General features: G+C 40.3%; 3 protein-coding genes across 4 annotated transcripts; all 3 read right to left on the bottom strand.

Moving 5' to 3' along the window:
* Positions 1 to 2,391: 2,391 nt before the first annotated feature.
* LOC136686926 (transmembrane protein 127) lies at positions 2,392 to 7,072 on the bottom strand. Of its 2 annotated transcripts, none has more exons than XM_066661020.1 (4): positions 6,678 to 7,072; positions 6,000 to 6,202; positions 5,069 to 5,245; positions 2,392 to 4,708 (listed from the first exon to the last, which is right to left on the bottom strand). In XM_066661020.1, exons 2-4 carry the CDS (start codon positions 6,175 to 6,177, stop codon positions 4,428 to 4,430), a joined length of 636 nt encoding a protein of 211 aa, XP_066517117.1. In that variant the 5' UTR covers positions 6,178 to 6,202; positions 6,678 to 7,072; the 3' UTR covers positions 2,392 to 4,427. The 2 variants fall into 2 exon arrangements, with proteins under 2 accessions (XP_066517117.1, XP_066517118.1); XM_066661021.1 differs by having other exon boundaries at positions 2,395 to 4,708; positions 5,084 to 5,245; positions 6,678 to 6,993.
* Positions 7,073 to 8,033: 961 nt separating this feature from the next.
* On the bottom strand, positions 8,034 to 12,078 carry ddrgk1 (DDRGK domain containing 1). Its single transcript, XM_066661119.1, has 9 exons — positions 11,920 to 12,078; positions 10,908 to 11,057; positions 10,614 to 10,753; positions 9,749 to 9,850; positions 9,505 to 9,627; positions 9,095 to 9,133; positions 8,956 to 9,012; positions 8,814 to 8,862; positions 8,034 to 8,616 (listed from the first exon to the last, which is right to left on the bottom strand). The coding sequence occupies exons 1-9, from the start codon at positions 12,005 to 12,007 to the stop codon at positions 8,456 to 8,458; spliced, it is 909 nt and encodes a 302-aa protein (XP_066517216.1). The 5' UTR covers positions 12,008 to 12,078; the 3' UTR covers positions 8,034 to 8,455.
* A 351-nt stretch (positions 12,079 to 12,429) lies between these two features.
* haus4 (HAUS augmin-like complex, subunit 4) lies at positions 12,430 to 16,792 on the bottom strand. Its single transcript, XM_066661823.1, has 10 exons — positions 16,655 to 16,792; positions 16,148 to 16,225; positions 15,828 to 15,967; positions 15,404 to 15,535; positions 15,096 to 15,236; positions 14,205 to 14,301; positions 13,973 to 14,118; positions 13,454 to 13,584; positions 13,175 to 13,243; positions 12,430 to 13,016 (listed from the first exon to the last, which is right to left on the bottom strand). The coding sequence occupies exons 2-10, from the start codon at positions 16,209 to 16,211 to the stop codon at positions 12,842 to 12,844; spliced, it is 1,095 nt and encodes a 364-aa protein (XP_066517920.1). The 5' UTR covers positions 16,212 to 16,225; positions 16,655 to 16,792; the 3' UTR covers positions 12,430 to 12,841.
* Positions 16,793 to 16,896: the final 104 nt, after the last annotated feature.

The following is a 16,896-nucleotide window of genomic DNA, read 5'->3' as shown; positions in this document are numbered from 1 at the left end:
ACTTCAAAATTCCTGAGATGCAAACAAAGAAATTCACTGTGGTGGCATATTAAGTTACTTTGCATTATTGATATTGATATTGCATTATTGACAAGTACAGCACATCAGGTGCTCTCTACAAGGTGGTTTCCTCCCTTGTGCCAAATTATTCTGGATTTTCTTTGGACCCGCTACGAAGCTGATCAATGAAACGAACAAACAGAAATTAACCAATTAATGAACAACATCTGATTCTGATGTTTCTCCAGGTGTTCCGGGTTTCTTCCAACGGTCAAAAAAAAAAAAACACACACACATTGGTAGGATTAGCTACTCAAAAGTGTCCACAGGCGTGAATGTGTGAGTGTGTATGTTGCCCTGTGAAAGACTGGTGCCCCCTCCAGAGTGCGTTCCTGTCCTGCACCCAGTGATTCCGGGTAGGCTATGGACCCACCGCGACCCTGAACTGGATAAGCGATTACAGACAATGAATGAATGCTGGTTTAGTTTATGTTATATATAATGAGCCCTTTGGCCAAGTTTTCAATATTGGGTAAAGCCTAAAAGTAAACCACAGTAGACAATAGACATACAAAGCTCTAACACTGGCCTACCCTTGACACCTAAACCACAAATTCACATTACAAAAAGACAGAGGCAAAGAAGATAATAGAGCCTATATTAAGTCAGTGGTAGAGAAGGTAAGCTTCCCTCTTTCTCGCTTCCTCCTTCTCTTATTATTAGCAGGAATAATCAGCTGAGGAGGAACAGAAAATAGCTCTGGTCATATGACACAGTACAGCACCCCAGCTTTCTCCAAGTCAATATTTCACACCTTCTCTTTAGAATGTGTTCTTCCAAAGGCTGCTCAGCATCCATGAATTTTCTAGCTGAGATTTCAATTATTATTATTGTTTTTAGCCTTTTTTTCCACCACCTCAGACACACAGGAGAACAATAGCCACTTTACCATGTGGAGTAATAGTGAACAAATATTAACATTTAATTTGTGCACAGTGCAGGTTTATCACAATCTGTTTTTTTCCCCTGGCTTTCTCTCCTCTATCCATTCACAAATTCACTGGTGACATCAACGATTTGTCAAGGTTACTATGGCGATGGTCTCCATCCAACTGGAGCACAAGCTGCTGTCATATGACAGAGGGAGGAGAAGAGAGGAGAGAAGAGAGAGAGAGGGAGAAAGAGAGCAAGCAAGAGCTCTTCATATTCATTTCAGGTTATTGAGAACATGCTTCTTTGCATTTAACTCTCAGCTGACAAGGTGAAGAGATGCTATTGTGATGAACAAAGACATCTGACAAAGAGATTTTTTTAAGGGACACTCCAGCCAAAAAAGAGACATTTAACCATAAGTACATCATTTGTAAACATGCTTACTTACATCATCCTTTTGTGTTGCAGATTAGTCAGTTATCAATTTAGGAAACAGCACCTTTTGATGATGGATATTGAAGGTACAGAATGTGGCTGGTAGCAGGCTAACATTGCTTTTCAGCATAATTATAATAAATGTCTTGAAATCTTCTTTACAGTGAAGAGACCTGTGTACTGAGATGGCCAAAATAACTGATTAGCAAAAGAGGACAAACCAAAATGTGTAATGTAGCTACCAGTCAGTCAGGTTCATTCATTCATCCATCCATTATCTGTAACTCTTATCCTGTTCAGGGTCGCGGTGGGTCCAGAGCCTACCTGGAATCATTGGGCACAAGGCGGGAATACACCCTGGAGGGGGCGCCAGTTCTTCACAGGGCAACACACACACACATTCACACCTATGGACACTTTAGAGTCGCCAATCCACCTACCAACGTGTGTTTTTGGACTGTGGGAGGAAACCGGAGCACCTGGAGGAAACCCACGCAGACACAGGGAGAACACACCACACTCCTCACAGACAGTCACCCGGAGGAAACCCACGCAGACACAGGGAGAACACACCACACTCCTCACAGACAGTCACCCGGAGGAAACCCACGCCAACACAGGGAGAACACACCACACACCTCACAGACAGTCACCCGGAGGAAACCAACGCAAACACAGGGAGAACACACCACACTCCTCACAGTCACCCGGAGGAAACCCACACAGACAAAGGGAGAACAGACCACATTCCTCACAGTCACCCAGAGGAAACCCACGCGGACACGGGGAGAACACAACACACTCCTCACAGACAGTCACCCGGAGCCAGAATCGAACCCACAACCTCCAGGCCCCTGGAGCTGTGTGACTGCGACACTACCTGCTGCTACCAGGTTATCTATCTATCTATCTATAATAGGAATTGTTCTCTGACTTCAAAGGGTTAAATTTGTCTACAGCACTCCAGTCTGAAAAGGCACACGCCCCACAAATGTGTACATATATGTATTGTTCACCTTATTATATTTCAGATTTAATGAAAAAGAGACAATGACAAAAAAGGCTTGAGCTCAGATGACCTCTGCAGGAGTTAAATTAACATTTACTGATTTAGTATTTAGTATTTAGTTGAGTAATTGCAATGGATTAAAATTCAGTAACACAGCAGCAATAACATGCGATACAAATACGAGCAATGTAATGTTTCACATACATAGTGACAGTGGTGTGTTTACGAGGTTATTGTGCATGTACATTTACAGGAGTAGTAAATATAACTGGTAACACTTTAATGGAGACCAGTATTCAGACGGTAACACAACAGCTACAAGACCCCTTAATAAACATTGACAAACCTTTCCAAACATCCATAACAACTTCTTCCAGCAAGCATCAGTTGTATCAACACTTGGAGGTGAAATATGAAAAAGAACAAAACCGACACTTATTAAAATAAGCTGCTATAATTGTTGATGTAGGATTACATAGATGTTATGTAGCCTTGTGAATGCTGCCCCACTGTAACGTGGTAGCACTATTATAAACATTCTTACAAATCACATTCTTAATGCTGTTCATTGCCATAAAATACCTGTTTCCAAGATCAATACCAGCATGAACTTTCCTTTCCACTTGTAACATCCACCAGTAATGTAGACTTAACCTTAATATTTTAAGGTTTTCTAATTAAAATATTATGTTTGCTGCTTGTATTTCCTTCAGTTAAAATGAACACTCATTCTTTCATCTTGGGTAACTTCGTACGCAGACACGCACAGACAATATCGCACAGCCTGGGGGACTCAAGAAAACCCACGTGGTCACAGGGTGAACGCATTAAACACAGGGTGAACACCTAGGGTGAGGCCTAAACTCATGTTGCCAGAACTGTGTGGAAGCAACACCACCATACCTCCAAAAATTATAAACACTCGTGATATGACACAAGCACCTATAAAGGTTTTATGTATAAATCCTTCATAGTGGTTTCCCTATATGTGGATTTGCCAAATGAGAAGAAAACCCCACTGATTTGGTTAAATTTTTAAATTTAAACTCGTAACATGCTTTAACTGATTGGTGTGAGATCAAAGATTTTGTTGTGAGAAAATAAAAAGGGTCTCATTACCATAGTCATGTACTGTGGCGTTATGTTTAATGAATTCCAAAACATTAAAATATTCTTCAGAAAAAGATAAATAAAAGGTTATATTTATAAACAATTGTATGCTACAGATTTTAAGGCACAAAAAGCTGCCCGTCGCATTCATACAGGTGTTATTCATGAGCATTCTGCTGTTTGGTACCTGTAAGGTTCCTTGACCTTCTAATTCCCTTTGCAAGACACACACACACACACACATATATATATATATATATATACCCACACACACACACAGTACCAGCTGATTATTAAAGCATATTCCTGAGAATTTACCACATAAGAGATCAGGGGTGTTGCAATTTTTGGTCATTTCTTTTGGTGTGCTTGCTTGGTCCTGTGTCTAATTTCAAAATCGATTAAAAGGTACAGTCTTAGAAATAAGGGTGGAACATCGGCTGTGGTGATGCAATTAGGAGATGCCTAAAGACATTTCAAAAGATGTTTCCTTAAAAATCTGCAAAGATTTTATAACATGCAAATGTGAAGAACCTTTAAAAGCATAATGGGTACTGAAGGACTTACTTGGAACCATACAGTCTAGCCAAGAACCATTCAGGGTACTCTATTTGTAAGAGTGTAGAAACTGTTTCAATACCCTTTAAAAACATAAGCAAGAATAATGACTCAGGTAAAATAGTAACCGCTGGATTTGTCCAGTAGTGTTTCACAGTGTTCTTAGGAGAATACTAAGGCTGTTAACACCATTAAAGTGCAAGCCGTCATATAATGAATAAAACAATAGAAACTCACTTGGTTAAATTAAAAGACTAGGTCTGTGTTTTTTCCTTCTCTGGTAACTGCTACTGTTTTGGTTGGTTCTTACTCCGTTTACTCCACATATTTAAAAATGACTTGGATATGTGCATGATTTAGTATAAGACACCTATCCTTCGCTTCAGTCCTCTGGGTCTGGTCCTGTTTCTCTAATTAGAGGCTCCCTCTCTCTATCCTCAGGCTCCTCAGAAAGATCCTGGGTAGAAGCATTGGGCTCTGGTGGACACCTGATGATGACGATAGAGGCCATAAAGGAGAAGACAAAACCCAGCATCTCGATGTAAAAGCTCTCTCCAAATAAAACACTGAGTCCATGGGCTCCTAGTCGTCCTTTCTGGATGTTCTGCTGGATCACATTGAAACACACGCCACAAACACCAAGGACCACCAGACACAGCAGTGCTGAGGAGAAAGCAAGGGATGAACAGAAAGGCAATTACATTAATAATGTAAGAATACCAGGGTTGATATTATATGAACAAACCATTCTACTTTCGTATTGCTCACACTTACTAAAACTCGTGTAAACTCACTTGCACTTGCATGGCTTGCTTACACAATCTTGGCATAGTGCTATGTTGCTAAAAGAATAGCTGGTATTTTCCAAATTATTCTGAACAACTGAAATATTCAAATATGCAAAGTGCAGACTGTAAACTAAAGGCAATTGTAATTGACAATGTAACTAACTACATAATCAACTATTTACCTATACATTTGCAAACTTTGCAAACCAAACTTTCTTATTAATAAGAGTTTTACAGAAAAGGTGTTCACTTGTGGAGATATAAAGAGATGCCACCAGTCTGGAGTGAGTGAATCTAACACCCAGGAAGTCGGTGAGGAAAGAGGAGCTGGAGGTGAGCACAGCGCTATAACACACAGCAGCGAGGGTGTAGAGCAACCACATGCCCCATCCGTTGACTCCACCCAGAGGACCTATGACAACAAGAAAAAGAATGTTGTAAGGCTTCTAAATTGTTTCCAAATTAAAGCACACATACAGGGGTTAGACAATGAAACTGAAACACCTGTCATTTTAGTGTGGGAGGTTTCATGGCTAAATTGGAGTTAATCTTCATTAACTGCACAGTAGGTTGAGTAAATACCAGTAAGACCATGTGTATCCAATGGTTCAAACATTGTATCCATTGTGTATCAGGACGACAATGCACCAATACACACAGCAAGACTGGTGAAAGATTGGTTTGATGAACATGAAAGTGAAGCTGAACATCTCCCATGGCCTGCACAGTCACCAGATCTAAATATTATTGAGTCACTTTGGGGTGTTTTGGAGGAGAGAGTCAGGAAACGTTTTCCTCCACCAGCATCACGTAGTGACCTGGCCACTATCCTGCAAGAAGAATGGCTTAAAATCCCTCTGACCACTGTGCAGGACTTGTGTATGTCATTCCCAAGACGAATTGAAGCTGTATTGGCCGCAAAAGGAGGCCCTACACCATACTAATAAACTACTGTGGTCTAAAACCAGGTGTTTCAGTTTCATTATCCAACCCCTGTATTTGTCCAAATCACCTAGGGTCAGGCACTATAGTCTTAATACAAAATATAAAATCAAATCATGATGTGCTCTGGATATCATTTCATGCTGATATATATTTTGATGATATCACATGGGTTTCCATAAGCTGTCCTTAATTTTACGAAAGAAAGTAACTTGTGCACCCACCAGTGTCTGTGAGGTTCTGTGCCGGGTGCAGAGTGAAGGCCACTCCGTAAATCAGCTGTTTGTCGCTGGGGTCAGTGGCATTATAAACGCGGATCCAGTTGGGGTCAGCAATGGAGGTGCAGAGGGCCACCAGAGTGAAGCACTGACACACAGCAGCGGGGGATAAACTCAGGGTCATGACTCGGTCAGACACACAGCCCGGACTGTGGAGAAACAGAACAATGACTATAAAAACAGGGCATGTGTGTCCAGAATATTCTGTAAAGTTACCATAAGTTTTAAAGTACTTTTCTGCTCAATTTCCAATGATTTTTGATTTATTAATTTCAGCACCTGTCTGCTGAAGAGAGTAATAGACCATTCATTATATTTTAATGAATTATATTTATTTATTTATTTATTTTTATTTTTATTTTTTTTGTGGAGAGTGTGTGTTCTCTATGTGACATAATAGCTATATACTCTGTAGGAAACAGGCAGATAATAGTCTTTGCTGTTTTATTAATGTGAAATATAATACAAATTAGCTGAGAGCTTCAAGACATTGAAATGTTTCCAACCGTGTAAAAGTATATTATTATGACAGAATAAAACACAGTAATGAAATAACATGGCCACTACAACACATACACACACAAAAACAGCATTATTTCAGTTTTGAGTAAAGCCGTCTCTCACCTGGTAAAACGAGTTTATTTCCTCTAACATCCTCATAAAAACCACCAAAATGAAAATGCTCTGAATGTCTTAGAAATCAATAAAAATCATCGTTTCCATTCAGTGTGTAAACGGTCAGCTGACTGACGTTACTCCGCCATAAGAACACAGCTCTTATTGACTTCTCTCGGCTTCATATCAACAGGAAAACCGTCGAGGAAAAATAATAACCGCTGGCGTAAAAAAGGAACTTAAACCATGGTTTGACTCCTGAACAACACTAAAGTAGAAGCCCACAGCCCTCAGTAATGTTTCATTTCGTAAAGCTAACGTTGAGACTGATCAGAAACACAGCGCCGCCCTATGACTGGCCCCTGATACTCCCTCTTAAAGGGGATTTCACTCATTCTCTCTATAATCTCGGTATAATTCGGTTATTAACGCGTACACAATGTATTTTTTACGAAATGTAACATGTAAAAATGGCTCACAGTGGTAGTGAATGGAACCAGACGTCTGAAGACTTTAATTTCTTCAACAGCTGTTTCTACCACAACAAAGGGCTATGGATTTGTTCCTAATGTCTGAAAGGTTTCATGATAGAAACTCAAAACGTGTAGGTTCACATGTGTAACAGCTTATATAGTAAAATAATGTTGATGCAGAGTAAATAGAAAAGTTTTTTTGGAAGAATAATCATAAATAATGTCTTCCAAAGATGACAATTGAGGTTTTACACTTTGCACTATTGTATAAAGTGTCTTTTACCACAGTTTGGCAGTTTTTAAAAACCATTTTGGCTTGTCATATCATTATCACAGGACATGAATGTGCTTCAAGATTCAGAAAGAAAAAAAAAACAGAAAAAGATCTCCAGTAAAATTAGAATGATCTGGTAAAACGAAGCTTAAATCAGATCCTACACTCAATTCAGGCAGCACGATGGCTTGGTTGTTAACCCGTTCCCCTCCCAGTGCTGGGATAATGGGTTCAAGTCCAATCTGGGTGGAGTTTCCATGTTCTTCCTGTGTCTGCATGGGTTCCCTCTGGGGTCTCTGGTTTCCTCCCGAAGTTCAGTTAGGTCAACTGGCTTCTCCAATAACTGTCCTGGTGTGTATGTGAATGAATGTCTATATGTGTGCGAGTGAATGTGTGTGTGCCCAGGTATGGATTGGCGCTCCTGGGTGAACCCCTAGCACCCAGTGCAGTCCTCCAGGTGGACGGTCGTTCCTGGTTGAGAGTAAGCTGTGCGCTATTGGCTGCTGCTTCTCACTAGTGTTGCATGGAATGGCATGGAATTCTAGGCAAAAGTGGATGGCATTATATCTTTGATTAAAGAACACAAACATACATCAGTGTATCTTTATTATACACACTCAGAAAAATGTCATGTTACACTCTATGGCCAAAAGTTTGTGGGCATCTGCTCATGCAGGATTCCTATTCAGATGAAGGGAATCCATAGGGGTTTGCTTGCTGAAATGGCAGGTTCATTTCTTCTGGGAAGGTTTTACACTGAATGTTGGAACACGTCTGTGAGGACTTGATATCATTCTGCTACGAAGCTCTTAGTGGTGGACCTACTCCAAATCATCCCAGATTTGTTGAATGGAGCTTCATCATGCCAGAGAACACAGCGTCACAGTTGTACAGTCCAATGCTGAGAGGGCTTACGCCCCTGCAACTGACACTTGGCATTAAACATTTGGACATATACTGTTACAGTTATATCTGATACTAGCAGAATGTTGTGTTGAAGTCTCTGAGCATGGGTTAGAATCGGTAATGGTCCTCAGTAATCAGGACGTGTTCTGAATCACGGGCGTTAGGTTAATAAGTGTGTTGCTGGCCTGGACCAGCTCTGCAATGGACACCCTTCCTCTCTGTTTGATAAACTGAGCCACTGCATTCATCTCCTCAGGAGTGATGAAGATAAACTTCCCTCTGTCATCGATCACTCCTGCAGAGTGGGAGGGAATAAGAAAAATGTCAAAAGAAGTCGCATTTCATCATAACAATGCTAAATTCCCATTGGTTAAACATGGTCTAATGTTTGGTACAGTGCTATCAAAAAGAGGGAGGACCGGAGAACATTTTTCACCTGGTGGAAATGTTAGCAAATGTTTGTATATTTAAGTATTCGTCAAAATCACTCACCGGTGAGCGAACCGTCTGCTATCAAATCCTGCAGTCTGGCAATGGCATCCTAACCACGGATTCAAGAAGCAGAAGAGGTATTACAAAAACCTGCATTCGTTGTGTTATTTATAAAACTGTATTTATTTCTAATATTTCTTACCTGTGTGCGCATTCCAAAATGTGAAGCCAAGTCTTCCAACAAAACCACCTTGGTGTCCTGTAAAAATGGCGGACTTCCAGTTAAACAATAAGGAGACAGAACATAACACATCAAACACAGATGGGAAACATTTGCATACCTTAATATACTGGATGAACTCCTGGAGCAAGTTCTGAGACTGAAAAAAGACACAAGGAGAAATCAGTAAAAATGAAGAGATTAGGTGTTTGAGAAGCTATAAAGACAAAAGACAAGTGCTGCTTGGCGTTTGTAAGCTATCGTTACTGTATGTTACAGTAATCTTTAATTCAGGTCATTATTAATAACACTACATAATCCCTGCCTAAGCTTTTTAGGGCAACTGGCATAAACTTGCATTAACATTTCTAAAGACTGCCTTACAAAACCTGCTTTAGACCTTTCAACCATGAACACTCATACTGATGTCCTGAGAGGTTTACATAAGTGTCGTGCAGACTTCAGAACAATGATCTACCCTCAAATATTACTAAACTATCTTTTTAAAACAGATGCTGGTATTAAAGGCACCTCTTGTTCGGTGAGATCATCAGCCTCTCCCTGCTCCTCGATGACAAATGACTCTTTGAGTCTCTGGTACTCTTCCTCCTCTTTTTTCTCCTGCTCCTCTTTAGCACGTTGCTGTTCCTCCTCCTGAAAGAGGTCAACATTTTAAGAAGTACATATAAATTAATCCCTGCCCCCCCCCCCTCCCCTCCACCATGAAACAATTTGTATAAATATGTTTTGCTCTCTTTTGTGTAAGTGTAGTGACCTGTTTCTGTTCCAGCAGTCTCTCCTTCTCCTCCTCCTTCCTCCTCTCTTGCTCTCTCAGCTCTTGCACGCGTTTCCTCTCCTCTCTCTCTTCCTGTTCAGCCTGTTACAGTCAACACAGGGACACGCTGAATATGTGAAGCAAAGTTAAATTACAGCAACAAGCGGCAACAGCTAAAGGCTTAATGAATTACTTAAATACACATATGTAGAACAGTAGAACAATATTAACCCATAAGAGCTCAGTTCATCATAAAGACAACCATTTTGCAACATTTTGTTCCTGAAATGGGACCCGAGAGTGTCGTGAAAATGGGATCCCGAGAGGATAGGTGAATAAAGCATTTGAATTGTTAAAAAGGTTGGAACACCTTTTAGAAACAAAATCTACTAAAAGAAGCATTTCCATGATGTCTTTGTCCTCATGAAGAACACTGCCATACAGTAAATAAGGTCACGCATTCACAAATTGTCGTGACTACATCCAGGATGTTCAGCAAATGTCACTTAGTGCCATCATAATTTAAGGTGAAGGATAAAGCTGTGTAGGGAACTTTCCAGACCTTATAAAGTGTTTATGACACATATGTTATAAAGTAAATGTAAAAATTAGCCAAAATTAGGTCAAATCTATTTAGGTACTGTTTAGGTTTCTGTTAATTAAAGGTACACACTGTGAAGACAGATGCTCACTTTCATAATCTCAGGAAAGGAAAGCAAGAGATTAAATAACATGCACTGAAGCAGCTGCACTAAAACCTATGGTTACCATTCACAATGCCACACTAGACACAAAGTGTCAGTTAGAGGGGTATAAACCCATCAACATTGGTTTTAATAACAGAGATATATGTGCGATCTCTCACCTCTCTTTGAGCTCTCCTGGCTTGTTTCTCTTCCAGTTTCCTTTGTTTCTTGGCCCCCACTTTCCCTGAAGCTTGAAAACGCTCTTCAGCCTGTGGTTGCTCATCTTCCTCTTCTTCATCTGCCGGTGCAGCAATGACCTCTGAGGAAAGGTGTGAAATACAAATTGTTTAAAAAATAATCATACTTATTGTTATTATCACTATTAACAATCTTTTCTTTTTTGTTAATTAGGCTAAGAAAAGAAAGAGAAAAAAAAAGAAAAAAAAGTTGCTGATTCGGTGCAGTGTGGTTACCATTCTCTGGCGTGTCCCGTTGAGCTCGTCTCTGAGCCATCATCCTGTCCAGACCTCTGCGGCGCCGAGGCATACCAGCCCCTCGCTCCTCTGCCACCCGAGGGGGTGCTGCCGCTCGAGCCACCACATTCTGATGATCTTCATGGTCGGCTAACAGAAGGCAGTATTAGTATTAGTATTAAAGTAAGTGTAAGAGCACTGTTCCAAAACTTATATAGTGCAGTTTCTACAGTGCTGAGTCAGGGGCACCAGCTGGTAGGTGCTGGTAGGTGGATTTGCGACACCATAGGTGTGAGTGTATGAGTAAATGTGAGTGTGTGTCACCCTTTGAAGGACTGGCGCACCTTCCAGGGTGTATTCTTGCCTTGCGCCCAATGATTCTGGGTAGGCTCCACACACACCACAACCCTGAACTGGACAAGCGCTTACAGACAACGAAGGGATGATTGAATGAATGAATCATTGGGCGCAAGGCAAGAATGCACCCTGAAGTGGGCGCCAGTCCTTTACATGAATTAATTTCAAGGTAAAAATACTACCTATTGTTCCTTTAATATCAAGTCTGAGAAAGCCATCCTTGAAGATGAGAGGCTGTTACTACATCACAGAGGGGATAAATTACCAATGAATAATCTTCATTTCAGAAGAAATGGTGGATGAGCAGCTGTCCCCAAACGTCACATATCGCAGATAAAGATAATAGTAGAACACACACACATGCTATACTTCAGAACTTCATTATTAGCAGTACTCATGCAATAAGAGGCTTAAAACTAAGTTGTGATGCAGCTGATCATTTATCAGTCTTTAAAGGGAAACTCATCTGAGCTTTTAAACTGTCGGTTTAATTTTATTAAATTGTTGTTCAAATTACTGCAACTAAAATATATTCACAGTTACAGCTCGACTTTTTAAAAAATCTCCGTGTGCACAAGAGAATGTTTATTTTCGTGATTTATGTGAACTTGGTATTATTTCCCTCAGTTATTCCAAAGATTAAAAACACACCCACCTTCTTCTACTCGTCCACGAACCTTCACAGCAAACACTATCAGAATGATTAAAATCGCTGCGGCTATGACATAAAGAATAAGCTCCATTATTTATTAAAAATATAATTTAAACACAGAGGAATACGGCAGCTTCCATAACAGGAAACTAAACAGGAGCCAGAGCTGACGCTGCTCTCTGAGGTTAATCGCTGTTCAGGAGCAGTGCGCCACCAATCGACAGGGAGGAATAGTGCGTCAAACACCCGATACACATTGTAGACATAATTACTATCTAAAGTCAATTTGTTGCTGTGTATTCTTTATCCCTCTTTCAGTGGTCAGGACCCTCACAGCCGGTGGTGGATCATGCTTCACTGACACTGACGTGGTCTGTGGGTTGGGTTTGTGTTGTGCTCTTCTAAGTGGATCAGACACAACCAATATTTATAAATAAATAAATAATTAAAAAAAGGTTTATTATTAATTTTATTTTATTACGTCACCTAATTTTCCACAAACAGAAAACAGCTGATGGAGTTCAGTTTATTATAATGTTACAACATATATTACAATGAATGAGAATGTCTGCACTTTTTTTTTAAAACAGGGCATAACTAAACATACTTGGTATTCTCCTGTCTTTATCCTTCTTTACTCAAGAGGAAGAAAAATACAATGAAATTCATTGGTGAAAAAAGAGAATCCAATAAAGAGGCCATAATATATAACGATAATCTATCATGCCATGATCCTAATCATAATGATGTAAATATCCTTGCACTGGAGATGATATGACAAAATAACATTATGCTCACAGCTACAAAAAGCAACCCAACATCTTTAATGATTTGTTTCCTAAACATTTCCCTCACATGTTAGACTGTGGTACATTGAATGGCTAATGCACATCATCAGGCAAAAAAGTAGTAAGTCACTGCTGGTCTATGGTGCAAATTCTTTCAGAGCCCAGGATTTGGTGGCAATCTCCTGTTGTAATCTGGAGTATTCTTCTGCAAGAATTTCAAACTCCTTGCCGTAGATTTCAAAGGACGCAAGCTTGGACTCCAGCGCCTGTTTCTCCATCTGAAGTGCCTTCAGTTTGGTGTTGAGCTTGTCTCTGCAACCAGCAATCATCAAAAGATTGAGGACAATATCAAAAGTACTAATTTTAGAATATATTATTATATAATACTGTATTATTTTCTTTAAGCAAGTTCAAAGCAAAGTCTTCTCTCATTCTGGTTTAGAGATCGATTGACTGCTGATCACACTCACGTTATTTTCCGATGGGTTGCTATTTTGTCTGTTGTGTATGTGTCAAGCTGAACCTCCAGCATTATGGCCCTGTGGAGATGAAGGGATACGTGTCAGCTTTACACCAAAACAACTGGTGTTATAATCAATTTAGTTCTAAAACCGATAACAACAAGGATGTTTATAAAGTTTCTACTGAATGTATAAATAATGTTCATATGAATCATTCCCTCACAGAGTTGTAGCCAAAAGCATTGAGCTCATACAGGCTTCTATTATACCTTAAAGATATCAAAATACCTGATTTTCTGAATGCTAATTTCACATTTGTCCTCAAAGTACTCTATCTTCTTCCTGTCGAGATCCTTCTGAACTTTAAGCCGCAGATCCAGAACAAGGGTCTGCAGGAGCTGCGTGCATTCGAGTAGTTCCTGTTATAAAACCATAAAAGATGAATTCTGTGAGTCAAAATCTATTAGAGCTGAATTAGTTTTACCATAGAAGGAGGTGTAATGTACAATTGATACAGACTGGTACAGAATAAAGTGTAACTTCACAAATCACAGAGGTTTTTGAGACGGACAAATATAGGACTACCACTACAGATTCATACCGGATTCCAGTCCCTCCATGATTATTACTCTCAGACTAGCTACAGACTCAAACACTGCAGATTGATATTGGATTAAATTCACTACACAGCTCTGTCACATATAAAGGCTACACAAGCTGCAGATTTATACAGGATTAACATCATTCCCATGTTATAACGGTTACGGCAGAAAGATCTACACACACTGCTGACTTGTGTTTACTCACAGAAAGGTAGGAATGTGTTTGGCGCTGCAGTAAAATGGCATTCTCTCTGTTTTTCGCTGTTAAACTCTCTGCTCTATTGCGTTCACTCTCAATAAGAACAGGCAGCTTGGAGAGCTTCACACATTTGAGCCCCTCACTTTCATTCTCTGAAACAGAATAAAAAGAAAGCTGAAAAGAATTGGTCACATCTGAGTTAAATGGCTAAGTTAAAGCGAAACTATTAGCAGCTTACCCCACTCAGGCTGGTAGTAGGAGAGGAGATAGAAGAGCTTCTTCTTCAGGTGCTTTTGTAGCTCTGTTGGTAACTTCTGTTTCATTTTCCACACATCCTGTTTAGAGAGAATAAAACATGAATCACCTTAAACGAGATCGCGGGTACAAGCGGCTGAACTGAGTTTTCTCCGCAGGGTTAGGAGTTCGGACATCTGGGAGAGACTCGGAGTGGAGCCGCTGCTCCTCCAGGTCGAGTTGAGGTGGTTCGGGCATCTGGTTCAGATGCCTCCTGGACGCCTTCCTGATAAGGTGTTCTGGGCATGTCCAACGGGGAGGAGGCCCCGGGGCAGACCAAGAACACGCTGGAGAGACTACATGTCTCGACTGGCCTGGGAACGCCTCGGTATACCCACGGAGGTGTTGGAGGTGGTGGCTGGGGAGAGGGAGGTCTGGGTTTCTTTGCTCCGACTGCTTCCCCCACGACCTGGACCCGGATAAGCGGTGGATAATGGATGGATGAGCATTAAATGTAATTTAAACCTTGTTCCATGTGACACTATCTTAAATGACAGTAAATAAAAAAAATTTTCTCTCTTATAAAGATTGAGCACTTTCGAAACACAAGGATTCGTTAAATTAGCGACAATTCTGTCACAGCTGGAATAAAAGCTTGTATATCACTATTATTTATGCATTTAATTAAAAAAAACTCCTGTTGCTATTAAAATTGTATGAACATTTCCAAAAATGACCAAATAAAATGTACTTGATTTACTTTCTCATGTTACAAGTTAACCTCTTCTTCTGCAGAGGAATATTTGGAAAAGTGAGGATAGGTTTTTCCACAACCTCTGTTCATCTTACTCCTTATTGTGTTGGTTAAAGGTCAGTGAGGGATGAGGACACTGACCTGCTTTGGGGGCATCTGATTCAGCACTTTCTCAGGAGAAAGCCCCAGAATGAGTGACTGATCTTGACTGAGTGTGCTGCTGGGGTCCAGCTGCCTGGCACAGCGAGCCACTAGCAAACACTGCTCCAGAGTGCCATAGAACTGCAAAAATAATGATAGACTATGAAATTATATATGAGAAATAGTCCTATTATGGCCCAAAAATGCACTACACTTTTCTAAAAATAGCTACAACATGACAGAATATAACACTAACCACTCAGGGACTGAACAATACTGAGCAATAACGCATACTGCATTGATCATACCTTGTCCTCTGCTGCTGAGGCAGTGGAGTGTTGCTGGCTGCAACGATGTTCCTGAACCATTTCCTGCAAAAGTCTGTGCAGACTCTCCAAATGCATCCAGCAAAGCTTCTGTGAGCGAAGCTCTTTATCTGCCTGTACAAGGAACACTTCAATGAAATCTACTCGGTGTGCAATGATAAATCAGCTTTAAATAGCCTCATCACTTAGAGGGAAATACTTCACAATCAGACTTAGGACTGTGTACCGGTACATAGACTAAACCAAGTCCTAAGTGAAAAGAAATCAGCATAGGACTAGGTTTAACTCCTGACTGCGCAACTAACTTGTAAAATCAGAAATCTTGATTATGAGTAGCAAAATGTATTTTATGCAGTATTCTGACTACTAGATTCAAAACAGTAGAAAAAGGAGAGGCTGGTGTTACCTTCTCCAGTTCTTTTCTTAACTGAAAAGTGAGTCCAGTACGATCCACATGCTGTGAGAGTGTGGCCAGGAGCTTGCAAAAAAGAGGATTCTGGATCAGATCCTCCTCTGTCAGTGGGCACAACGGGAACGCAGATAAAACTAAAGACAAAACAATGAGACACATGCAAAAACAAAAAAAAAACATGTTACCGTTATCCACTTGTAGGAGGAAATGGCATGCTGGGAGTAGTCTGTGTCTGAGCAAATATTTTAGTCATTTTAGTCTTTTCTGGCTCTACCACAACATAAAAAAGGTGTATTCTTTTACTGCAGACCTACCTTGGTGATGTAAGCTGTCACCTTTGCCCACAGAGCTGCACACAGAGTCTGGACACTGTAACATCTTAACCTGCAAAGCTGAACACAGCAAATACAAAGACATTTGTCATACTCGTGCACTGACAAAACTGCGCTGGATAACACACAGAACAGAATAGAGTAGGACTGATCACAAATGGAAGATATGTGTTAATGCTGCTAAAAATATATATAATTTAATATCTTAACATTCAAGCTTCTGCTCATTCCTCTTTGTATGAGAGAGAGAGAGAGAGAGAGAGAGAGAGAGAGAGAGAGAGAGATTATTACTGAGTTCGCAAAGCTACGTTAGCTGTTGATATTCGGAGCTGTTTTGCTCTAAAATCAACAGGGAAAATAGGAACTTCGCCCTAATATTCAACACTTCGGTATGCTTAAACCTTTAATAGTGGTCAGTGTATGTGTTAAATGGTGTAGTTCTTATGTAAACTATATAACACGTATAGTTAAACATTATAAAACACTTACAGATTGTTTCTTTTTCTTCTCATCCGAGACCGTCACTGTTCGTTTTTACCGCCCCGGCAATGCGCATGCGCCCGCATTCCGAAGTACGACGTCACGTTTACCCTTTGCTGTCAAAACTAAAGTCTGTAACACTGTAATACAACTCCACCACCGCTCAGCCATAACGTTACAGTGACATTGTTTCTAAACTCGTTGTGCTTTGTATCTGCTCCTCTGACTATATAGGAAAACTTCTTCATGTA

The sequence above is a fragment of the Hoplias malabaricus genome, chromosome 2 (assembly GCF_029633855.1).
Source record: "Hoplias malabaricus isolate fHopMal1 chromosome 2, fHopMal1.hap1, whole genome shotgun sequence".
Taxonomy (NCBI): Eukaryota; Metazoa; Chordata; class Actinopteri; order Characiformes; family Erythrinidae; genus Hoplias; species Hoplias malabaricus.
The sequence above is the reverse complement of the archived record's forward strand: the minus strand, read 5'-3'. Positions and strand labels throughout refer to the sequence as shown.